Source organism: Dipteris shenzhenensis, chromosome 18, assembly GCF_047967505.1.
Source record: "Dipteris shenzhenensis isolate YYH24624 ecotype China chromosome 18, Dip_SZ_1.0, whole genome shotgun sequence".
Classification (NCBI taxonomy): domain Eukaryota; kingdom Viridiplantae; phylum Streptophyta; class Polypodiopsida; order Gleicheniales; family Dipteridaceae; genus Dipteris; species Dipteris shenzhenensis.
Window position 1 is genome coordinate 15,189,339 of NC_141613.1, and position 25,533 is coordinate 15,214,871.

The window sequence follows — 25,533 nt, forward strand, 5'->3', positions numbered from 1 at the left end:
GTGCCCAAATGCTGTAATTTCAGATACCATCTCCTTGAAATAAGCAGATCGTCAGAGTGTGCAAAATTGAAAGTAATCCCATTTGAGTAAACAAAAGGGGCCACAAATGCATCTACCTGCGCCTTCCTTTGTGGGTGCCATGCTGTTAAGGGTGCTTTGCCTTTGTGTAGGTGGGAGAGGTGAATGGATGCATCAAGATTTGTAGCTCCAAGAACATGTGCACTCCTAGAAGAAGAAGCTGTAGTAGCAGTAGAGGGAAGAGGAGTCCGTTTTGCGGTAACTTGAAGTAGCTCCTCCACCAGTGGATGCAATAGTCCTTGCCCTTTTCATGGGTGGAAATGGCTCGACTTCTTGTTTCATTTTTTTCTCTCTCTCCTTGCAGAATTTTGCTCATATTATAGTCCCCTCTCTAATCCTATCTACTCTCCCCTCCCTCCTCCTCCTTGCAGCCTACATTCTCTCTCTTCCCCATCTCTCTCTCTCTCTCTCCGTTCGTCGCTCAACTCCCGTAGCTCTCTCGTTCGTCGCTCATCGTCATCGTCATCGTTGCTCAGCCCGTCCGTTGTCTGTCTCAGTCGTCGCTTGCCCCGCTTAACCGATCTAATCTAATCTAATATAATCTAACCTATCTACCTAGCTAACCAGCTAGTAGAGCCGCCGTCAACAGCCAATAGAAGCCAGCTGCCCCCAACAACCGTTAGTCGCCGCCAGTCGCCAGCCCCCCTAGCCCGTCGTCACCAACAAACCCTCCAATCCCGTTGTCAACATCAACCCACCTCCCCCCTCCAACCCTAATCCTAACCTAAACCTAAACCTAACCCTGAGTTGTGCTAAACCCCCAACCCAACCCGGGGGTTAGGTTCAGCTAGGGGGTTCTATAGACAGCCAATTATGGACTGGCCTATCCTCTCCTCCAAGTCCCCCTCAACTCCTTCGACCTCCATCAGGACTCGGTACTCTACAATTGCAGCAATGACACCCTCTCCGTATGCACGCAATTATCAACAAGAAGGCTCCAAACGACCCATCCTTGGGCAACATGATCAGATTTTTTATCTACAGCAAGCAGTGAGAGAGCTACGATTGGAACTAGCAGAAGTAAAAGCTCCACTTCACATACCAGAAGGTCTTGGTAAGTAGGCAGTAATTGATGAGGTTGTAAAATCTTGTAAGGACTCCTCCCCTACCCCACAGCTAGTCTCTACAGTCAAAGATCTTGTTCACATTCAAGTACAAATTGCTAAAAGGAAGTGATTGTGGAAGTGGATACCAAAGCAAGTAGGTTTGACATTCACGCAGAGATTAAAGAACATGAAGCTAGATGTGATAATGCGCTGAAGATTAGAATAGGAGGACTTCTAGACGATTGGTACAAAGAGGAGGACACTTATAGTGAAATATTGACAAAGATCAAAGCAGGCTTGCCCAACATTGAATGGACGGATGATGATGACTCCAGGCCCGCTTCTATTATGCACTACAAAGGTCAGGCAATTCTTACACTGAAGTCAAAAGATATGCGAATCGAGCTTCTTCGACAATCTTACAAGCTGAAGGGTACCAAAGTATGGATAGCTGAGGAGCTGACACAAGCTCAACTCAAAAATAAGGCATTTGAATTAGCTAAAGTTAGGGCTGCCAGAAAGTATGGAAAATGGGCAGTTTACTGTGAAGGCATAGCCCTAATCAGAGAGTTTAAATCAAAACCAAAAGACTCTTAGTCTTAAACTGATGTATGGCTGATTACTCTTTCAGACTATTATGTAGGTACTCTAAATAAACGGGGGTTGCTTTGCACTCCGCTAGACTTTGAGTTGACTAGGCTTGCTCACGCAGATATAGCCCTAGGCATGGCTTGGCATTTTTTGGAAAAATCCAGCCATTGATTGGAAAAAGCATATTTACCAGTTTAAGATGAACGGGGTAGAATATGTTTCGCGAGGTGAAAAGGATTTACCTCGAGGACCATTGATTTCAGCCATGGAAATTTAAAAGACTCCGAAAGAGTTTCTATGTCTGTGTATAGCATCGGTAGAGTCGATTGATGATGCATCGACTAGCACTGAGGCTACCCAAGATGAAAAAATGGCCGAGTTGGCTAAAGAGATATCGGAGAAGTTCTCTGATTGTTTTAGGGATGAGTTACCTTATGGGTTACCTCCAGAGCGGAATGTTCAGCATAAGATCGAACTAATCTTGGGGGCAGAACCTGTAAATAGACCTCCCTATCGAATGAGTTTTATCGAAGAAGCGGAGGTGCGAAGGCGAATACCTCAAGTTGGAGCAGATTCAACCAAGTTTCTCACCCTTTGCTTCGCCAGTGATATTAAAGAAGAAAAAGGATGATACGTTTCGCCTCTGTATAGATTACAGAGCATTGAATAATATCACTGTTAAGCACAGGTATCCGATGGCTCGGATTGATGATTTGCTAGATGCATTACATGGAGCCGTAATTTTCAGTAAGATAGATCTTAAGTGTGGCTACCATCAGATCCGTATTAGAGCCGAGGATGTGCATAAGACCGCTTTTAGAAGCAGGTTTGGTCATCATGAGTTTTGGTAATGCCCTTTGGACTTACCAATGCTCCAGCTACATTCGTCATGCTTATGAACGATTTACTACGTCCGTATATCGGAAAGTTTGTAGTACATTTTATTGACGATATTCTAGTGTTCAGTAAAAGTATTACTGAGCATCGTGAACACTTAAGAATAGCGTTCAGTACTTTGAGGAAAGCGAGTCTTTATGTAAATAAAAAGAAAACTATACTGTGTATGGTTAGACTTGAGTATTTAGGATTCATAATTACTCCAGAGGGAGTAGAAATGGATCCAAAGAAAGTGGCTACGATACTGACTTGGCCAATCCCTCAGAGTCTGACCGCTTTGCGATCATTTTTGGGATTTGTCCAATTTTATAGAAGGCATATCAAAGGATATTCCGAAATAGTATCGCCATTGATTGATCTGACCTCAGATAAAGTACCTTTTATATGGGGACAACAGAATCAACAGGAAAGTTTTAATACCATAAAACAAGCTGTGGTCACAGGACCGGTGTTAAAAATAGTTGATTCCCAGAAACCGTTATTCCTTGAAACCAATGCAAGTGGCATTGCGGTAGGAGCAGTTCTTCTTCAAGAGGGAAGGCCAGTAGCCTTTGAAAGCAAGAAGCTTTCTCCCTCTCAGCGAAATTGGCCAACTCATGAATTGGAGTTGTATGCTATTATCCATGCTTTGAAAACATGAAGGCATTATTTGTATGGTTCAGAGTTTTATGTGGATGTGGATCATGATACTCTGAAACATTTTTGTAAACAGCCTGACTTGAGGAGCGGCCAAGCTAGGTGGGCAGAACTCATGCAGGAGTTTAATTTAACGATTCGGTACCGAAGAGGGAAGGATAATAAGGTTGCTGATGCGTTGTCTCGCATTATGCACAATATGAGTTTTACGGTATTAGAGAGTGCTCTAATGATCGAGATTAGAGAAACTCAAAAGGTGGACGATTTTGTCTGAGCTTATGGCCTAAAGCTCATGTGTTTAGACCCGGGGAAGAAAAGGATGACCTGGCATTCAGAAAAGGCCAAATATATGCAAGATATACCATAAGGGATGGTATGCTGAAAAGAAATGGCAAGGTTGTAGTACCTAGTCAGAATGATCTCAGGCAGAGAGTCATTCGACAGTGCCATGATAGCCCATGTGCGGGACATCCAGGAGTCGAGAAGACATGATCTCGTGAAGCGAGATTTCTTTTGGCCAAAGATGAAAAAGCATATTCATGAATATGTGACACGGTGTTTCTCGTGTCAGGTAAGTAAGGCAGAACGGGTGAAGCCATCCGGACTTTTGCAGCCCTTGGAAGTACCACTAGGTTAGTGGGAGAGCATTTCCATGGACTTTATTGTAGGTCTGCTTACGACACAAGGAGGGTATGATTCTATCCTTGTGGTGGTTGATCGTCTAACCAAGATGGCTCACTTCATTCCGACTAGAGAGTCTGTTAGTGCCCCGCAAGTGGCGGATTTATTTATTAGACATATATTTCATTTGCATGGATTGCCTAGATCCATAGTATCAGACCGAGATGTTAGATTTACCGGTCATTTTTGGACAGCGGTATTTGAGACACTAAGGACTTAGTAGTGGGGATCATCCTGAAACGGATGGTCAGACGGAGAGAGTCAACCAGACTTTAGAGGATATGCTGAGGGCATATGTGTCATTGAGGCAACATACATGGGACAAGTGGTTGCCATTGTTAGAGTTTGCCTACAATGATAGAAAACATTCCTCTACAGGATTCAGTCCGTTTGAACTGAACTATGGTGATAGATCAGTAAATCCAACTATAGTTGGAGTACCAAAAAGTGCCTTGTGCCGCGAACTGTGTGGTTCAGATGTGGGAGATGCTAGCACTTGCGAGAGCTAATATCCGCCAGGCTATGGATAGAGCCAAGGCGTATGTGGATGAAAACCGGTTTATAAGAATATTCAAGGAAGGGGAAGAAGTTTTTCTGAGAGTTGCTTTGCACTCTAAGTCTTTGACTGCAGGAGAGTGTGCTAAGTTATCACCTCGATACTGTGGGCCATGGTTAATTCTAAAAAGAATAGGCAAGGTAGCCTATAAATTAGAATTACCACCGGGGTGTAAGGTGCACCCAGTGTTTCATGTTTCTCGTTTAAAGAAATTTTTGCATACTGGTGACTCACTAATCGAAGGTGTGATTTTGTTTCAGGAGATAGAGGATAATGCAAGACGCAAGCCAACAAGAATCCTGGACTGAGGAACAATGCAAGTGCGCAATCGGAAGATACCCACGGTGTTGGTTGCATGGCATGGTCTACTTCTATCGGAAGCTACCTGGGAATCCGTATACCAGTTACAGAGAGTGTTTCTAGATTTCATCATCGAGGACGCTGATGCTTGAAGAGGGAAGGAATGTTATGCTCTAGGCGAGATAGCATGACCTCGGAAAGATCGGTGGGCATTTTCTCTTAGATGACCCACTTTTGTAATATTTCATGTGCGTAAATTAAATGGTCAAGGGAAGTAACTGCGAAGGTCCTCGGTGAGGGTGTAATGACATTGACTAGGTGGTTTTGAGTGCTAAGGCCTAGGTGCACCTAAATGTGTAATAATGCCAAGGGGCAAATGTTCTACATTGTGCCCCAAGAGAGGGGTAAATGGTGTACCAAGTAAAAGGTCTAAAATGATGACATGTGGCAGAGGGAACTATCTAGGGAGTTGTGGGCTTGTGGATAGGCATGAAGAAGTTGAACTATGTATTTTTTGTCCATGCCATTCATGGGAAGGTTGGGAGGAAAAACATGATGCCGACGCCTGTGTAATTGTGAACAGAATCTTGAAGAGTTAGACGGGCTGCAGTTTTGGTTGTATCAGTACTAGAGGGTTTCTTGCTGTCCCATAGACCTTTTGGTCTCCAGTGGACGTTAATAGACTTTCTTTCTTTCTCCCTTAATGCCAAGAAGATGTGCCTTTACCCTATCCGGTCTCACCTCTTTTTAATCCACTCCACTTGCACATAAACTTGCGAACGTCTCCTTTCTTGGAGTCTTATGAGCCTTGCATATTGACTTCACCCCACCATAATCTGCATGGGTGAACTCCCCCACGAGCTCAAACTCAGAGATCCCAACTCTTGAAGCCATGGCCACAGTGAAGAGGGGGCTGAACTTCAAAGAGGGTGGAAAGAGGGGGCTGAAACTTCCAAGAGAGCTGAAGGTGAAAGTGGGGGCTGAAAGAGACGGCTTTAGCCCTTGAAGCCTCCTCTTAGAGGGCAAAGAAGGGTGAAGGGCTGAAGCTGAAGCTTGAAAGGAGAGGGATGAGGCTTGAAAGAGAGGGCTGAAGCTGAAGCTTGAAAGAAGGGCTGAAACTTGAAAGAGGGCCGAAGGGGTGGAAGAACAGGGCTGAAAGTTTGAAACAAAGGGCTGAAACAAGGGGCTGAGAGAAGGGAATGAAAGAAGGGCTGTAGGAGGTGGAAAGAGTGGAAGGAGGGCTGGAAAGCTTGAAGGAGTGCAAGCAAGAGGAGTGGAGGGAGTGCAAGGAGGGCTAGCCAACCTCCAAAGGTATTGTGAAGGAGAAAATTGGCAAAATAAGGTGGAATTGTCTGGCGGTGCAAATCACAATTCAAGAAGACCTAGGGCGGTCTGAAACGTGCGTTTCAGACTGCCTGAAACATTTCACGACCCCCCGGAAACATTTCTGAGGGGGGAAATGTTTCACGACCCCCTGGAAACATTTTAGACGTCGTTTTTGAGGGGGGGAAACGTTTGGGACAGAAACACCGTCCAGAAATGTTTCAGCTGAAATGTTTCAGGGCCAAAAACTATGGTTGTCTAGACTCCACAGGCTTGGATCTACGTTTCCAGATTGTCAAGAGAGATCTGAATGGAGATTACCTCTATGCTTTCTGCTGCTCACTGCTCTCGCCCCCTCCCCTTGCCATACCCTCTCCTTGAGACCGGGCCAGGAACCCTAAAATGAACTGGTAATCAGCCTTGAAACCCTAACACGAATTGGTATTCAGCCTTGAAGCCCTACAAATTTGTAATCAGCCTTGAAACCCTAAAACAAACTGGTAAACCCAAAAAGAATTGGTAATCAGCCTTGAAACACTAAAAACGAATCACTTCTGGTAGAAATGCAGCCCGGATCCTCAATTCGCAGCATATGATCACCATCTAATAGCTTCATCTGACGGGGTGGAGCCGCAGATTTCTTCTAGGAAACAAAACAAACTGAGAGAGGGGGAGATAGAACAGAGAACACATACACTAGGGCCCAGAAATAAGGGCTGGACCCCCCTGAAGGTCTTTATTGCAATAGAATAAACTTTGTCATAAAAGAGCATGAGGCTGAGTACAATACACTCTGTGTGTTGGAATGGTCACCTCCCCATCTGTAAGCCCCCATATGAGGAGAGCATGGGGGGGTGAACCTAGGCATAAAAGATAAGGGAGGGGGCTGCCACATGGGCAGCACCTCACAGGGAAAGGACAGCACATCAGCCTGTCAAAGGCGCCTCAAAGGCTGTCTGTACGGGCTGGAACAGGCCCCGAATAATGGCGGACAGGTGGTGCAACTGTACGGCTGCAGTACGGCTGCATGGCGGGGGTCTATGGGCAGGCATAAGGCCTGCAAACAGGCCTGCAATAGGTGCAGGAATGGGCAAAGGGAACTTGGGACGAGGAAGTGCCTTTGTAAACATATGTGCTATGTTGTCCTCTGTGGGAACATAGGACAACTCTATGTCTCCTGTTGACAACCGCTCCCGAACATAATGATAATGAACTTCAATATGCTTGGTACGCGCATGAAACACTGGGTTACGCGCAATGGCGAAAGCACTCTAGCTATCAGTGTAGACAATAGTGGAGGATGTCTGGCGAATACCAAGACCTGTAAGTAACTGTCGAAGCCAAACACACTACTGTAGCGGTGAAAGCTGCTCTGTACTCAGCCTCACAGCTAGATGTGGCAACTGTTGTTTGCTTCTTGCTGAGCCAAGAGATACATGAATTGCCAAGCAAAAAACAATTGCCAGTATGTGACACTCTGGTGTCAGAACATCCTGCCCAGTCACTATCCGTGTAAGCATGCATGGTAAGTGAACCCTGATCACCATAGAAGAGGACTAAATCTTGAGTGCCTCTGAGATATCTGAAGACTCTCTTCACTGCTTGCCAATGCTATGAATTGGGCATGTGCATGAATCTGCTGAGCTGAGATACTGCATACTGTAAGTCAAGTCTGGTGTGACATAAATAAATAAGGCATCCAACAGCTTGCTGATAAAGAGTGATATCACATGGTGGGCTCCCATCATGAGCTGAGAATTTGAAGCCAGGGTCCACTGGAGTAGAAATTGGCTTGTAATCTGCAAACTGAAAACGATCAAGGAGCTGTCCAATATACTTGCACTGAGACATCATGATACCCCCCTCAACATGAGCAAACTGAATGCCCAAATAATAGTGGAGCTGTCCCATGTCTGACATTTCAAAAACCTGCTGCAAATCAGCCTTGAAAGCTGCAATTTGCTGAGTATCTGGGCCCATGATGAGCATATCATCCACATATAAAATCAGCACTAAAAAATCAGATCCACGGAGATAATGAGTGGGTTCTGTGGGACTATTATGAAAACCAAGGGATAGTAGGTGTGCATGAATTTTGGCATACCATGCCCTGGGTGCCTGCTTCAAGCCATAAAGGGCTTTTCTAAGTCGGCATACCTTATTTTCAGAATTAACAACCTCAAAGCCAAGAGGTTGTGTGACATATACTTCTTCCTGCAGATCCCCATGAAGAAAAGCATTCTTGATGTCAAGTTGGTGCACTTGCCAATGATGATGGGCTGCAATGGCAATGACACATCTAATGGTAGTAATCCTGGATGTGGGAGCAAATGTCTCCTCAAAGTCAATGCCTTGTTGTTGGGCATACCCTTTTGCAACAAGACGGGCTTTGTATCGATCTATGCTGCCATGAGATTTCCTTTTTAATTTGTAGACCCACCGGGTTCCAATGGCATGCTTGCCGGGAGGGAGATCTACTAATTCCCATGTGTCATTTTTAGCAATGGAGTGTAGCTCAGCTCTCATTGCATCCATCCACTCTTTGCTGTCAAAAGCATCTTTATGGCACAGAGGCTCTTCATTGCAAGCTGTAGCAAGGAGTGCAAACTCAAGAACGTGACCATGCTGTCTATTCCCTGATCTTGTCTGGGCAGCAAAAGGTTGATCTTGTTTGTTGTCCCTCAATGTATCAAGAAGCCATCTGGGAACTTGCCTTTGCTGTCTATTGACAGCTCTTTCTTCAATGACTGCATCATGAATAGTGGGATCATTTTGTGCCGGAAGAGAAACCTGCAAATCAGCATGAGGTAATGGCTGATTATTGCTTGGTGGAGGGCCTGCAGGAGGCTCATGTTGCTGGTCAAAATCCTCTTCTGAGGATGGCAGAGGTAACCAAGATTCAAAGGCATCAAACATGTCGACATCTGGCTTAGCTTTGCAGTCCACAAGAGGAGAAGCTGAATGTCAGCAAAGATTACATCTCTATAGACAAGAATCTTCCCAGTATTTGGTTGATATAACCGATACCCTCTACTTTCCTGGCTGTAACCAATAAATATGCATTTGATGGCCTTGTCATCAAGCTTATGTCTCAGCTGAGATGGTACATGAACATATGCGAGAGATCCAAAAACTCTCATGTGTGAAAGTGAAGGCTTCTTGCCTTTCCATGCTTCATAAGGTGTAACAGTCTTCAATGCTCGTGTAGGTGATCTATTCAGCACATAGTTGGCACACATTACTGCATCAAGCCAAAATTTATTGGGCAAAGACTTGGCCTTAAGCATGCATATGGCCATCTCCATTGTGGACCCGTTTTTCCTTTCAGAAACGGGATTCTGCTGAGGAGTGTAAGTAGTAGTACATGAGTGAATAATTCCCCTTGAAGACAGAAATGCATCAAACTCCTTTGACATATACTCTCCCCCGCTATCTGTGTTGAGGGTGACAAGCTTGCATCCTGATTCATTCTCAACCATATTCAGCCATCTCTAAAAGTATAAGAAAACTTTAGATTTGGCTTTTAAAGGATATATCCAGCAATAGCTTGTGAAATCATCAATGAGAGTCATGAAATACTTGTACCCCCCAATGGCATTTGTCCTCATTGGGCCATAGACATCACTGTGCAATTTCCTTTGTGAGAGTTTTGGACAATTCTTTTGAAAAGGAAATCGATGCATCTTACTCAAAAGACAACCCTCACACACATGTTTGGAAACTGTGTGAGTTTGAGGTACATCATTTGCCATCTGCTGTGAATGTAGCTTTGCAAGAGCTCTGTAATTGAGATGGCCCATTCTCTCACGCCAAAGATGAGTTTCAACAAGCTGTGAATCTGAAATAGCCAAGGCTTCAATAGAAAGTGCAGCTGAGTGATGATCAAGGTGATAAAGCCCTTTTTGCAAAGTGCGAGTGAGAACTATGGCATTGTCATCACGAAGATCATAAACTAGGCATCTGTAGCCATCAAAAATAACCCTGAAACCTGAAGTGGCAATTGCTGAAATTGAAATCAAGTTGATTTCAATTCCAGGCACAAAAAGAACATTTGTCAGAGTAACAGGATGGCTTGAAATGGATGTGAGCTGCACATCTCCAATTCCTTTTACAGCATATGAAGCATTATTAGCACATGTGACAGTCCCCTCTCGAGGTGCATCAGCTAAAGAATGAAACAACTGTCTGCAAGATGTGACATGCTTGGAAGCACCACTATCAAAGTACCAGGACTGAGCATCATTAGCAGTAAAGAATGCATAAGCTTTAGAGGGATCAAATGAGCAATGGACAACCCATGCCAATCATCCTGAAGAGCATGTGCATGTGAGGCATCTTTTGGCTCATGGGATTCAATAGCATGAGAGGCATTAACTGTCAATGCTGCTTTCTTTTTCTCCGAAGCAATGTACTTCTTGCATTCTGAAATGTCATGTCCAGGCTTGCGACAATAGTTGCATCTTTTCTTTTTTGACTTATCTGCTGTATTTTTAGATGCATGGGAGGAATTGCAGCTGCTATGCGCAGATTTTGGCTTGCCCATAGGCTTGGAAGCCTTGCCTCTTCCTGTCTGCTGTGAAGCAAATGCATGATCAGGAATAATGGCTTGTCTGTTAGCTCTACTTTGCTCTTCCTGCAAAAGCAAAGTTACTAGCTGATCAAAAGAATAGTGGTCTGGATTACCCATGATTACTAATCGAAGGGTTGTAGCAAACCCTTGATATGTATCTGGCAGTCCATTCAATGTAGTACTGACAAGCTGTGAACTTGGCACCACCTCATCAATGTTGGCAAGTTGTTCCATGAGGTTCTTGACCTTTGTTAGGTATGCATCCATAGAGTCACCTTCATTCATGCTGACTTCCTGTAATTGCCTTCTCAAATATGCAACACGTGTCTCATTGCGAATCTGATAGAGAGAAGCCAATTCATCCCAAGCATCCTTTGCTGTCCTGCAAGACCGGATGTGTGGAATAATGATTCTCTTGCATGATAAAGCAATACATGAATGTGCATTTGCATCTCTTGCATCCCATCTTGTCTGTTCTCGAGTTGGAAGAGTAGTAGCAGGAGTGCTAGAAGATGAGGCATCAGGTGGAGTAACCCCTGCAGAGGGACCAGCAGTAGAGGCAACCACTGTAGCATTGGCTGGCCTCAGATCAACCCCAGAAACAATATTCCACAAATGCTTTGCAATAAGAATATGTTTCATGAGATAAGACCACATCGGATAGTTGGTGCCATCCAACTTATCATCTTCACGAAGAACTCCAAATAAATCTTGATTGTTCCCAGCCATAGCAAATGTGATACCCTGAAAGAGACGTGAAAATCCAAAAGCCTCAAGGCTATCACTACAAAAAGCTGGCTGTCCAAAAATGATAGCAAATATTTGCAAATTTTCGACCCAAATCAAAGGGCAAATGCAGATCTGACCCAAATGTGACTGTGGCAGGCAATGTTCACTGCAAAGACAGCGAATCTGGCAAAAGTTCCAAATTTATTGAGGGCAAATAGGCCAAAAAGAGGACAAATGTAGAAAAGCCTCAAATTTTGCTGAAATTTTTACAAATGTGACCCAATGTATGCAAATGTGACTCAATGTCTTGCAAATGTGACTCAATGTCTTGCAATCTGACCCAAATGTACTCCAATCAAATAAGAAATTGCAGACCAAATCCCAAAAGACAGCCTCAAGGCTTGCGATTCGCACGTGCAAAACCTGTACGGAGATCCCGAAACAAGTACAATTGTACGGATGCCGGTACAATGTACGGATGTATGGAGCAGGTCCAATGTACTGTGTAGGTACAATCGTACGGAGCAGGTACAAAATTGGTACAATGTACGAATGCAGGGTGTACAAGTGTATGGAAGAGTATACGACAAGTTGTACGGAACTGTACGGAAGCTTGGTACGTGCACACGCGATTGTACGGAGGCGCAAATACGGAATACACCAGTAACAAGACCTTTTGTACTTTTGTATGGAAGATGTACGGCTGAATAGCGACGCATGTACATATCTGTACAATTGCTCATATACGGAGCTGTACGGTGCAAATACGGAGTAGGTACGCTCCCACGTGCAAGTACGGCGATGCAGGTATACGGGTGTCCTGTGTGCAGGCTGTACAGTGCAAGTACATAAGCTAGTAGAAGAAGTACATATTCTGTCGCGGGATCTGTACGATCGTCCGTACAGTCGTATGGACTGTACATCTTTCATACTTTTGTACGAAAGATGTACGGCTGTACAGCGACGCAGTTACATATCTGTACAACTGCTCAGATACAGAGTTGTATGGTGCAAATACAGAGTAGGTATGCTCCCATGTGCAGGTACGACGATGCAGGTATACGGGTGTCCTGTGTGCAGGTTGTACAGTGCAAGTTCAGCGCGAGGACGTACGGGAGCAGCTAGTAGAAGAAGTACATATTCTGACGCGGGATCTGTACGGTCGTCCGTACAGTCGTACGGACTGTACGGATGGTGGGACAAGGAGCAGATGCAGATCCGGGGGCAGGAAACGAGTCGAACGTGGCGCTGATACCACTGTAGGATCCAATGAGAGAGAGAGAGAGAGAGTGCAAGTAGCAAAGTGTTGCACATGTCTTAACCGGCACGTCAAACTTGGATAATAGAAAAAAGAGAAGTACAAGGTACAAGTACCTAGACCTAGGACTAAGTGTCCTAGGTGTCACATAGGACTAAGTGTCCTATGTGGCCTAAAAGGCACTAACTCTACAAGTGCCTATATTTATGCCTACAAGGCACATACCATGGCCTATAGGCCATCACTAGAACAACCAGAAGATGGCCTATAAGACTTCTGACTGATAGCTCCAGGTAGTCCGGAGGAAAGGGCCAGGCCCATTGCAAACTTGGGCCACATCTCTGTATGATATGGCACAGGTTGATCACTAGAGAAATGCCATGGCCAAGTTCATTGCGGTTGGAAGGCCATCTACAATTCCAATTCTACTTGGGCATTCTTCACTAGCAGATCAACCCAGGACCTCCGCCTTGGGCCTTGATGAACAGCTCAATATTTTTGAGGAAATAAGAATTTTTGAGTCACTCTCTTGGAGGAGCTGCTAGGTGCTTTTCGAAGTTGCATTTGCATGCGGTTGTCTTCTTGGAGGTCGTCGGAGCCCTTCTTAGCAATTTGTGTAGCTGCTAGAGAGCCTGATTGGGTCTCTTGCAACTTGTATAGTCTTAGGGGGGAGCCGCGTCAATTCGCACCTGCTTATGGATTTCTTGATCATGGGGAGGCCATTGGTAGCGCTGTGGTAGGTCGTCTTTCAGCTCCTTATTGAGTCTCTTCGGCACAGTTGGCTCGTGGTGCTTAGCTGCTATATAGTGAAGGCTTTATGGTTCTTCTTGGCGCCCTTGGCCCTTTTGGTTTTTGGAGCAGCCCTCACAGCATAGTGCTCTCCTAAGCTTGGCGGTGTTTTTTTCCAGTTTGTTTGGTAGAGTTTTTTGGAGGCCCCGGGTGTTTTCCAAGACTTTGCTTGTCCAAATCTCACGCAAATCAATATCCCTTGAGCTCCTTCTCGGACTTGGTCCAGCCTTGCCGTACAATGTGCTACACCCGTCCCTCAGTATTGCTCCAGACACAGACGCCGAGCTGAGCTTCTTTACAACCTCTTTTCGATCTGGGGCTGTTCCGACCTCTCCAGGCCACAAGACCTGCACAAACAATGCGCTGTACTCTTCCCTAATACCATATGGCTGTCCTGTATCGTTCTCGTCTACCATGATCTGTCTAAGCAACCCGTTCCAGGGTAGCAGACTGTGTAGTACTGCTCAGTGATGCTGTCCAGGACAGCTCCAAACTACCAAGTACATCTTTGATTGTGCTGCCGCCCAAGCAGCAGTCCCTATGTTGCCTTTGTGGCAGCCTTGTTTGCTTTTTTTTTTTCTTAGCTTGCTTTGTTAGAAAAATGAAATCCAACCAGAGGGTATCCCGTAGCAGCAAATTGATAGATGAGCCCAGGAATTACATGCGGAAGTGTTTCACTATGGAATCAAGCTTCATCAACATGTGTGTACTTCACAACCATTCATGGAACGCAAGCCATCAAATAGAGTGTGCATAAAGACAAATATAAAAGCAACACTTGTATATTTCCGTTTGGACACAATACAACACCAAAATGTTCTCCTACTATATGCTTGGCATCTCTAGATCTTTGAGCCTTCCGTCCATCCACAACCTGGACACAATACAATACCAAAACGTTATGCTACTATATGCCTGCCACCTCTAGATCTCTGAGCCTGTGTGCTCCACTTAGCTTATGTAGACTCTGTCCAAAGGATCCCTTCCACCTTGCTGTCCTACGAGTTTTGGTAAATTTGGAGCTTACTTTTACTGAACAGAAATCTGCAGCTTCAAATGGTTGATTCAGTCAACTCTTTTGACTTATTGATTGACTGAACAGTCTAAATTTGGGGCTTTACAAAGCCAAGCACAAGTTCGATGCTACACTCAACAAGTACAAAGCTAGGTTAGTGGCCAAAAGGTTACAAGGTCTAGATTATGATGAGACTTTTGCACCAACAGCCCGGATGGAACAATTTGGACATTGATAGCACTAGCTGCCTATTATGTTTGAGATGACCGACCTTGGTTTGTCGCATTCATTATTTTTTGGGGATTGAGATACGGCATGTCATGTGTACAGATTGGTATTTGACGTGTACCGGGGTACACAAGACTAGCTCAGGTAGCCTGGGGAGGCTTAGGGCTAGGCAGGCTTGATTCTTAGGTTGAGTGGAAAGGGTACGAACTAGATAGGGGTCTTTGCTATTTTTGGCACATTGGGCCCGAGTCTATATAAGGGACCTAGAGGTTCAGTTCTCAAGAGAGCCAATGGGATCAAGTCTCGCTCCCTAGTGCTGGGTTTGATCTTGGATTGAGTCACGGACGCGTGCCTGCATCTTAGCATACCCCAAGGCCCAGCTACAGATCCAAGGCCTCTAGGCGCCACTTGGTGGTATGGGATACCAGATTGGTTAGGATGTGGTTGGGAGTGCGTGCCAGTAGCTCAGTTCGTGGCTTGGAGGGGACATCTCTTGATTCGGGATTGTATCCCGTAGGTGTCATGGTTGGGTGGTGAGCAGCCTGTTCAGATTCCTCACGTTTGGTGTGTTCTTGTGTTTGCTTGCAGGTCAGAGGTTTCAGGAGAGCTGGGGTCGTGTCAGTTGGTATCAGAACTCCAGAGGTATGACTCTCTGTTATGAGTGAAATTGGACGTGATTTCCTCTAGGTATGTCTCAAATTCGAAATTCATGGTGATACCCTGCAAGTGCTTGTTGATTCATCAAATAGGGTTGTTGGTCCTGGAGTGGGATGGAGGGAACACGAGAGAATGAGAGGAGGTGAATTCGCTGCTAGATGTGGAAGGTCTAAGAGAGAGAGAGAGAGAGAGAGAGAGAAGGTGTAGTTAGGATGGAGGGGTGAGATCTTAGGGTCAGAGGAGAGGTGCGAGAGGAGCTGCTAGGTAGGAGCATGGCTGCGGCGGAACCCAAGAGATACCGTGGACTTGTATGGCTGCGTAGAAACGAGATGGCACGAAGAAGGAGAGCGTGGAGAGGTGCGCTATGGGCTGGAGCAGGATCACGATCTGGGTGGAGTTGTTTTGGGGGGCCTAGAAGCTAAAAAAGTGACCAGCCCCGCCAAATTAGGAGGGTGGGCTTTCTAAAAGGTTGGGCCACCCACCTTATAGCCTGGCGGAATCGCATCCCTACACTAGCTCGTTGATTGCGCACACGTGAGATGTCTCCACGCCACTCTTTCGGATTGCGTCACCTGGTACGGCCTGCTGCAGATGACCATACGGAACAGTCGCTCTCGTCAGCCAGGATCGGGGGGGAGGGTTCTGTGATTCGTCAGCTCCGTTGATCTTCAGTTGCGAATCAGCCTTTCTTCTCCTCAGCCAGCCTTGCTCTTCCTCCACTATTTCCTATCGTCGTGGCACGTTTCCACTCAAGTTCAAGTCTCCTAGCTCCGAAGGGCACTTGCTACTGCTTTCCAGCAAATCCAGTTTGGTTATGGCTGATTCAGTTGAACCCAGACCTCAAGAGGGAGGGGACGACGAGGGCCTCTACGATGACTTGATTACATATACTGCCTTTAGTTAGACTGCCTTCAGTGAATTCACCATAGCTCTCGACTCAAAGTTTGAGCTGGTTAATGCGAATCAAACGGGGTTGACGCAGCGACTCCAAGGGATTCAGGCTTCGATCAGGCTTTTGACGAGCACTGTTCAAGCACTCACGCATGTGGATGCTTTGGCTTCAGTGTTGGGTCCCAACATTACACTAGACCCTTATCCCGGAGATTAGAAATCTAGGACCAAGGAGGTGGTTGACACTTGGTTGCACAAGTGGCAAGTACTTCCAGTTTCATCCTTATCCTGATGAGAAGAAAATGCAACTTGCAATAGGGTATTTATTAGGGAAGGCTTTATTGTGGTGGAAAGAACTCCGATTGAAGCCCTCTACATGGACCAAATTTACAGAGGTCTTTAGGAAAGAGTTTCTGAAGAAGGAGGAGGACTATGATATCGTAGGCAAGCTCAAGGCCCTCAAATCCTGAATTTGTACAGTAGGTGGCACAATCCAAGCTGAATTTGTACAGTAGGTGGCACAATCCTTGAGTCTGGTCAACCATGGAGCTCCCATCCTAGACCTTCTGCCAATAAGAACTGAAATGACTATTAGTTGCACAAAGCCCTCTCAAGGATTGAAATAGGTTTGAAGATATTTTCGTAAATGACATAGCATTTACAAATTTGTCTCAACTTAAGGCATCTGCCACACTATTCATTGAACCCTTTTGATAACGATCAAAATCTTGCATTATCTCTGCCCATCTAGCCTTCCTTCATCCTCAATTCTGGCCCCTCGCACACGTACCTGGTTGATTGATGATCTGTCAATACAAGAAACTTGGAACCATACAAGTAGTGTCTCCAAACCTTTAGGGCATACACAACTGCATACAATTCTTTTTCTAGTGTGGGCCAACGATGTTGGGTATCGTCTAGCTTTTTACTTTCAAAAGCTACAGGTCTGTCCTCTTGGAATCAAGCTGCTTCAATTGCAAAATCACTCCCATCCGCCTCTAAAACATAAGGCTGGGTAGGATCGGGTAATGCAAGAACAGGGGCTTCCTTGATATTTTGCTTCAAGGTTTCAAAAGCCTTGTTCAATGCATCATTCCAAGAGATCGGCTAGGTAGACCTGCGTCCTCGACCTTTCAATATGTTGGTCAAGGGTGTCGTGATGTGCGAATAATCATGAACAGACTTCCGTAGAAAGACGTATATTCTAGAAAAGAATGAAGTTGTTTCACAATCTAAGCGATGGGCCATTCCAAAACCTTCTGGATACCATCTGGATCAATGCTAGTCACAGTTACTCATCTTGGCATTTAGCTTATGCTGTCTTCAAATAACTAAGACAATCCGAAGGTGTTCAATGTGATCCTTGAGCGATTGGCTTTATACCAAGATGTCATCTAAGAACACGACAACGAATTCGCCCAAATAATATCGGAACAAATCGTTCATCATTTGTTGGAAGGTAGCAGGAGCATTGGTCAAACCAAAAGGTAATACGAGAAACTCGTAGTAGCCATACTTGGTTCGAAAAACGGTTCTATCTATGTGTTTAGCATAGATACAGATTTGGTGGTAACCCGTATGCAAATCAATCTTAGTGAAGTACTTCGCTCCAGCCAAACGGTCTATCAAATCATCTAAACGAGGAAGAGGGTATTTATTCTTGATTGTCACTTTATTTAATCGTTTATAATCTACATACATTCTTCTCGAACCATCTTTTTTCTTTTTAAGAGGGTAGATGCACACCAGGGTGATTTACTTGGGCGAATATAGCCCATATTCAAATAATCTTGTAGTTGTGAGCTAACTCATCCTCCTCGAGTTGGCTCATCCTATATGGTGAAATACTAAATCTATGCGATGATCTACTACCCATTTTGGAGGTAAACCTTCCGACAATTGTGCACTGAATACATCCATGAAATCATCTAACAACGTTCTCAATTCACGGTGTTCAAACACGATTAAATCATTTTTGTTATTAACAGAGACAACAAATGAAGAAAGCAGAATCAAAATACACTGATACACATCATAATGAGAAGTGTTTATTATATTCTGAAGCTGCATTGCAGATACAATAGGTCCTTGAGAAGAGGGAATATTATCACATTGAATACAAAATTGGGTGCCCTTGTCAAAAAAAGAGAGTGTATGATCTTTCCATCCAATCCAAATATTGTGGGTTTGTAGTTCACAAAATTGTGAGAGCTCCCCGAGTCAAAGAGAATGTGAACCAAAGCTTTGGTTCCTTACTTCTCCATAAGCTTGAAAAAGGTCACGAGGGTCACATAACGAATTATTAAAAGTGAAAGTGGGCAAGTAATGATATTTACAAAAATACATGTCATCGATGCTTGGTTAGCTCCCTTAGCTTTGGTGCCTTGTCCCGCATGGAGCTTTGGTCCCGACGCTTGCATCCGGTTCTTGCGCTTAGGACAACCATTGCGTTCAAGGTGCGAAGGAAACGGGCTTGGTCATTCTTCGTCTGAGTCGATTTCTTCTTGGAGGCGTTGTCAACTGACTTTGACTCCCTGGTACCAGTTGTTGACTGGAAGAACTTCGTCTTGTTCTTCTCACTCATGTCGGTAGCAATGGTTCCGTTTGCGTTGGCCAAGTATCATCGTAGATACGCGCATAGTTTATGGCCTCTTGCAAAGTGGTACACTTGTTGTTCTTGATCCGAAGCTTGTACGAGTCAGCCAAACCATCCACAAAGAAACCCAACAAAGTGACGGGGTTCATCTCTGTAGACTTGGTTTGCGAATCACGAAACTTCTGAAGATAAACTTCAAAAGTCAGGGGGCGGGTGGTCAATGGATGATTAGGAACAGCTTGCTATTTAGGAATGGAAAGATATGTGTGCTAGATGTTTTGGATCTACGATCCAAGATTCTTTGGGAGTGTCATGATGCCCCTAGTGCTAGACATCCAGGTATGTGCATTTATTGAAAGCTATGTGGTAGGTTGCCGAGTTTGCTAGGTTACTAAGGCAGAATGCCTTAGAAGCGCGGGTTTACTACAGCCATTGCAAATCCCTAATAATAAGTGGGAAAGTATTTTCATGGACTTTAATTCAGGTTTGCCTAGAGGCTAGAACGCTCAAGGGTCATGACTTGATTTGGGTCACAGTTGACCGTCTGACAAAGATGGCTAGATTCTTACCTACTAAATCGACCATATCAGCTGTTTAGTTAGCTCACGATTTTGTGGACCAATTGTTTAAGCTATATGGTTTGCCTTCCGACATAGTCAGTGACAGGGACTCTAAGTTTATAAGTAACTTTTGGACACTTGTTTTTGAGAAGTTAGAAACCACTCTTAAGTATAAGTTGCTCATGATTTTGTGGACCAATTGTTTAAGCTATATGGTTTACCTTCCGACATAGTCAGTGACATGACTCTAAGTTTACAAGTAACTTTCGGACACTTGTTTTTGAGAAGCTAGAAACTACTCTAAGTATAAGTTGCTCAGATCATGCACAATTTGATGGTAGTACAGAGAAGTTTAACCAATTGGTTGAAGATATGCTTCAGGCACATGTTTCTAAGAGTCAGTCTTCATGGGAAGATTCTCTCCCCATGATCGAATTTGCTTATAACATTGCAAAGCATTCAAGTAGTGGTTTCAGTCATTTTATGCTTATGTACGGGTTTCAACCTAAGTCACCAGTTATGGTTGGGTTCAAGGGAATTCAAAATGATGCTGCAAGGACATTCTTGCAAGACATGTTAGGAATATTGCAGTTTGCCAAAGAGTGTATTAGATGGGGACTATGCTAATAGACATCGTTCACCTAGAGAGTACTCTGAAGGGACGATGGTATATTTACGTATTCCCAAGGAATCCAAGAGCCTAAGTACTGTTTTGGTTCCGAAATTATCCCCCAGATACTGCGGTCCGTTCAAGATTATTAAAAGAATTGGACCCATTGCATATAAACTAGAATTGCATCCTGATGTTAAAGTACATCTAGTTTTTCATGTCAGTAGAGTGAAAGTGTTGCTAGGTGCGGATGATTTAACTTGTTTCTCCTCAAGAAATAATAAAAGTTACAGATTTAACTTTTATTCCACGCGAACCTGAGAGTATTCTTGAATTTTGTGTCGGTTTAGAACTATCACGGATCAACTTGTTTCTCCTCAAGAAATAATAAAAGTTACAGATTTAACTTTTATTCCATGCGAACTTGAGAGTATTCTTGAATTTTGTGTCGGTTTAGAACTATCACGGAATACAAGATCAAGTGGAAGGATTGTGTTGAGGAGGATGCAACATGGGAGACATTACCTAACCTCTAGAGGACATTCTTGGGTTTTCTTGCGAAGAGTTCTTAGAGGAGGGGAAGTATGTCATGTGCACAGATTGGTATCTTGTATTTGGTGTGTTCTTGTATTTGCTTGCATGTAAGAGGAGTGCTGGGGTCATGTCACGGCACATCCCTCGTGAAAAGTACTACCAACAGATTCTGAAGTGTCTCCAACGGAAGAGTTCAAGTTGGCAATAAAGCTCATGGAAGTTGGAAACAATCTCAGCAAAGAAGATGTGTCTGAGATGGTGGATTCGACCAAGTATTGACAACTTGTGGGGAGCTTCCTCTACCTCACAAACACTCGTTCCAACTTCCAAACAGAAGAGTGCAAGGTGGTAATCACGCCCATGGATGTTGGAAACAAACTTAGCAACGAAGATGTATTTGAGTTGGTGGATTTGACCAAGTATCGACAGCATGTGGAAAACTTACTCTACCTCACAAATTGCATTCTCAGTGGGACTACTTTGTGAGTTCTCATCTAAACCTCCAGAGAATCATTGGCAAGCTTGCTTGGGGTTTTACAGTATTTGAAGAGTACCTCGAGATATGGGATCACGTTCCGCACAGGAATCGATTTCTTTGGGTATTGTGATTTTTTTTTGGCCGGAGATGGGTTCAGTCGGCATTCCACAACTGGCTACTGATTTCTACTAAGGTAAGGAGTCATTTCTTGGCTAATGACTCCTTAGTAAGAAGCAACCAACGGTTGCTCTTTCATCTACAAAGTGGCCTGCGTGGCATCATGCAAGTCCTTATGGCTCAGGTGGATCTTGGAAGACATGAGGAAGTCGTTGAGCTCCAGTGCGACAACCAAAGTTGCATCGTGATCGCAAACAACCCTACGTTCCATGCTTGGATGAAGCATCTTGAGGTTCACCACCACTTCATCAGGGAGCTGATTATGGATGAATATCGAGCTGAATTACTTCCCTACAAAAGAAAATGCTGCCAATTTATTCACCAAGGCCCTTTCTTGTGAGCAGATGCAGCATCTCATTTGACGTATGGGGATTGGCCCACATTGAGCTAATGAGAGGGGTTTGTTAGAATCACTGACTCACATGTGGACTGCCAAATGAGGAGTACATCAGGGCAATGAATCTGTAGGCAGGGAAGGGTAGGCTGAGCTGCATCTGAACAGTTCTAAGCAGATTAGGGGTTGCAGGCTGCAACCTCCATCAGTAGATCTGGGCCGAGAAGGGCCGCCTTGTATGCGCCTACAAGGACTTCTAAAAAAGTAGGTTTTGGACTGTTCCAGGTCGACTGACCTAGCAGTCAATGTACCAACGGGCTGGGTCAAATACCAGATCAGGTCTGCCTGGTCTGGTCGGCAGACTGGTTGGCTGGATAGACCCAGGCAGTGGGCCTAGTTGGCCAGTTCTAGGCCAGGTTGGCCCTATATAAGTGAGTTTGTGCCGCACTATCTGCATCCCACTGAGCCCTTCTTTGGGTACACAGGAGCATATAGTCTGGATCCTTTCTTCGCATGTGTATCTCAGTTCTGTTCAGTCTTCCTTGACTGTATGTTCCCCAGTACTTTGCTGGATGCTTGTGGCTTCATCCTGAAGTAGTCAGCCACTCTTGTGGTGACCTAAACACTGAATATTTTGGAAGTGTCATTGCTACTCTATCTCTCCATTTCATTTACAGTTTGTGGGTTCAGATTTGCTGTTGTGTATCAGAAAGAATTGTTTGCATATCTGCTGTACTCAGGTGCATATTTTAGCATTGAAATTCTTATACTTAAAGTCTGAGTTTGGAGTCATCTTAACAGTAGTTGGAGGGAAAAACATTGTTTTTGTGCGTGCAGCTGAAAAAGACACGAGTTTATTAGTGTTGGAGTCTGAAGCAGCTCCGAGCGTCTTCTTGAGCTGAGCCTGGTAGCTTAGTGTCTCAGGATTCAAGAGTTGAGAGGAGCGCCTTAGATAGACTGAAAGATGAGTCTAGTACTTGCTTGAGTGAGCACACTCGGGAAGTACCGCTTGAGTGTTAGGTACTGTTGATAAGAGTGACTAAATGAGTCGGGATTGGTGGTGACAGCCCAAGAAAGGGGTCCGTAAAAGATTAATGTGCCTTCAGTCGAGTGCTCGCAGTCGAGTGCCAGGAATTGTCCGAACTTAAGCGAGGTAGATGGACTTGGTGAGTTGGAGGAGCCAAAATGCAGGAGCAATGATTAACACGATGCCCATGTGTGTGACTGAGGGTACTAAGCAGCTCAAGTTAGTGGAATCACAAGACAAGAAGGTAAAGACAGCCTCTTTTTTCAGTGTGATTGGCAACGCCTATAGGGTGGGGAATGCCAACAAATCAGGGCTGTAGCAGAAAAATCACAATGAAAAAGCACACAACTGCAGTCATGAACAGCAGGAGGGATCCAATTTATGCTGCAATGTGGTCTCTTGGGCATAGGGACGTTTTCAAGATAGTGGATATATTTGATGATCTACCTTAACACAATATATAAAGCCTACATGATGCAGGAGGATCCTTTGACTTGGAAGCCATAAAAGATCCTTGACCCCAATCGGGTGGTCTTCTTGCACAGGCAGTGATGGAGGCTGTAAATCAGCCTCTCTTTTGCCTGCAAGCATCTAGAGTTAGGTTTGTGTAAGGCCTTGCCCTTTGGTTTTGAGGCTTGCAAATGTCTAGTAGAATGCATATGCTCAGATGCTCAAACTTGAGGGAAAACATCAATGGAAGGACTGCTTTCATTTTAATGGACAGTGGGAGTAGCTTATCAATGCAAAGACCTTGCAAACAGTGAGGCTTGCAACCTTAAAGTTGACAACAGACTGAGAATGGAGGTTGCCAATATACTATACATCACATGATCATAGCCAGAGTGTGATGCTTTCATTCTTTCACAGCTATTTATTTGCGTTTAACATGGGTCTGATTGATAAGACTGGCATGTGATTGGATGCAAACCTTTGGATAGTTTCGATGGATTGTAAAAGGACCTAACTTTCAGATTCCCAAATGAAAGGTTTCAATGGTGTTGCAAGCCTTTAGCAGCAAAAAGGGGTTCTTGTAATATAGAAAGATATGGATTTCACTAAAAGAAAAAATTGTGTGTATGTGTGTAAAATCTGTTTATTATGTTTTTCCTCCCACTCCCTTATTTTATTACTATTTTAGATTGGAAATAAACAAATAAAAAGCACACTATTTAAAAATAAATAAAAAATAATTTCCTCGTTTGCATTGGTGTTTCATTTGCTTTCTTATATGTAACTTTAGTTTATTTGTTCCCTTGTGTTAGGATGAGTTGTTATTTCTTTCTTATTCTTCTTCTTCCTTTTTTGTGTGTGTTGTGGTGGAATTTTAACCTTACTTAAATCTCTCTCTCTCTCTCTCTCTCTCTCTCTCTCTCTCTCTCTCTCTCTGTGGACTCTACATCGATGAGATCACATCTTTCGTAGATCACCTAGGAGGCAAGGGTTCATTGCTAGGTGATCTCCTCATAAAGATATTGTTATATGCTGATGATATAGTCCTTATATCCTCTTCGACGGAGGGGCTGTAGAGAGATCTGGAGGTATTAAAGGTGTTTTGCAGAGAGAGAGACGTGACGGTCAACCTTGGGAAAACTAAGGTTATGATCTTCAACACCTCACGAGCAATGATTCGCTAGTGGAGATAGTGCAGTCGCACACATATTTGGGAGCAGTCTTCACAGGACCCATCTTCACAATGACCCATGCAGCCTAGGCACAGCTTACACGAGGGTGTAGTGCTTTGGCTAGACTAGAATGATAGTGCTTCCACGCGTACTTCTAGAATCCACCGATGAAGGGCTGGCTTTTTGACACATTGGTGCGACCGACTGCCATGTATGCAACACCGTTCTGGGGATGCGATCTTCTGAGAATTGATTGGAGGAGCTTCGAGCGGCTACAGGTGACGATGGGGTCCAGGATGATCCGATGTAAGCCCTCAGTCCCATAGGAGATATCGTACACAATGACACCTCTCCAAGTTGATGCCATCTTTCAGACATTGACTTTCATCCACAGAGTTTGGGACTTACCCCACTGGAGACTTTCGAGGTTGGCCTAGAGTCATCTAGACGACTAACAGAGAGTAGGGCAGACACAGTATATGCATGCATATCCACTTGGTTTGCCAAGCACGGTATCTAGATGGACAGGCTTCCCCCCTTTCAGTACAGCATGGATGCACCTCCTGAGTCAATCCTCAGTATAGCATGTCCCATCAGCTGAGGATCGAGGCAGGGAGAGCAGTAGGTATACCTAGAGAGCAGCGTGTTTGCATGCTATGTACGTTGGGGGCGGTTGAGACAGAGGAGCATTTTCTTCGTGTTTTCCCAGCCTACTATGAGATCTGGGGGCGCTACCACTGTCTCTACTGGGAGGGGAGTGGCTTCGGCCCTTTGTCACGACTGATCCATTTCCATGACTAAGTCTTTATCGGGCTTTATCTGAAGGAGATGTGTCGGCACAAGGAGACACTTCTGCGACAGATCAGAGAGCATGTAGAAAAGGGGGTAGGGGCAGATTTGGAGAAAGAGGATAGACTAGCAGAAGGGGAAGAGAGATAGAGGAAGAAGGGAGGAGAAGGGGTAGGAGAGAGAGAATGAGGTAGGAAAGAGAGAGGGAGAGAATGAGAGGGAGTATGGAAGAGAGAGAGAGTGAGAGAGCGTAGGCAGGAAGGAGGGAGGGAGAGTAGATAGGATTAGATGTCACATCAAAAAGTACATAGTAGGGGGTGGATGGGGACTTATATAGTCCCTCCACATTTTCCACCTAAAGGACCTCTAACTTGGCCCTTTCCCCCTTCATTACAGCCATACCTTCCCATAGAATTTTGCCCTCAAAATTTCACAGCAAGGCTGTCCAATAGTGCAGCAAACAGCAACTACTAATCAATCCGGTAGGAGATAGGGGTGGTCTTGGACAATGCTTTCTGGCTGCCATGAATTTTCGTCCTCAGGGAGTGCCCACCACTTGAT

At 44.6% G+C, this 25,533-nt stretch overlaps 1 protein-coding gene across 3 annotated transcripts in view; it reads left to right on the forward strand.

The window, feature by feature from the left end:
* The window catches only part of LOC147890845 (uncharacterized), an 80,373-nt gene that overhangs the window by 25,623 nt on the left and 29,217 nt on the right, over positions 1–25,533 (forward strand). For 2 of the 3 annotated variants that reach the window (XM_087389728.1, XM_087389729.1), the window contains exon 4: positions 15,286–15,339. The exons of the other annotated variant lie outside the window; for it this stretch is intronic. In XM_087389728.1, coding sequence (XP_087245854.1) covers positions 15,286–15,339 — 54 coding nt within the window. The remainder of the gene's footprint in view (positions 1–15,285; positions 15,340–25,533) is intronic. 3 annotated transcript variants of the gene reach the window in all.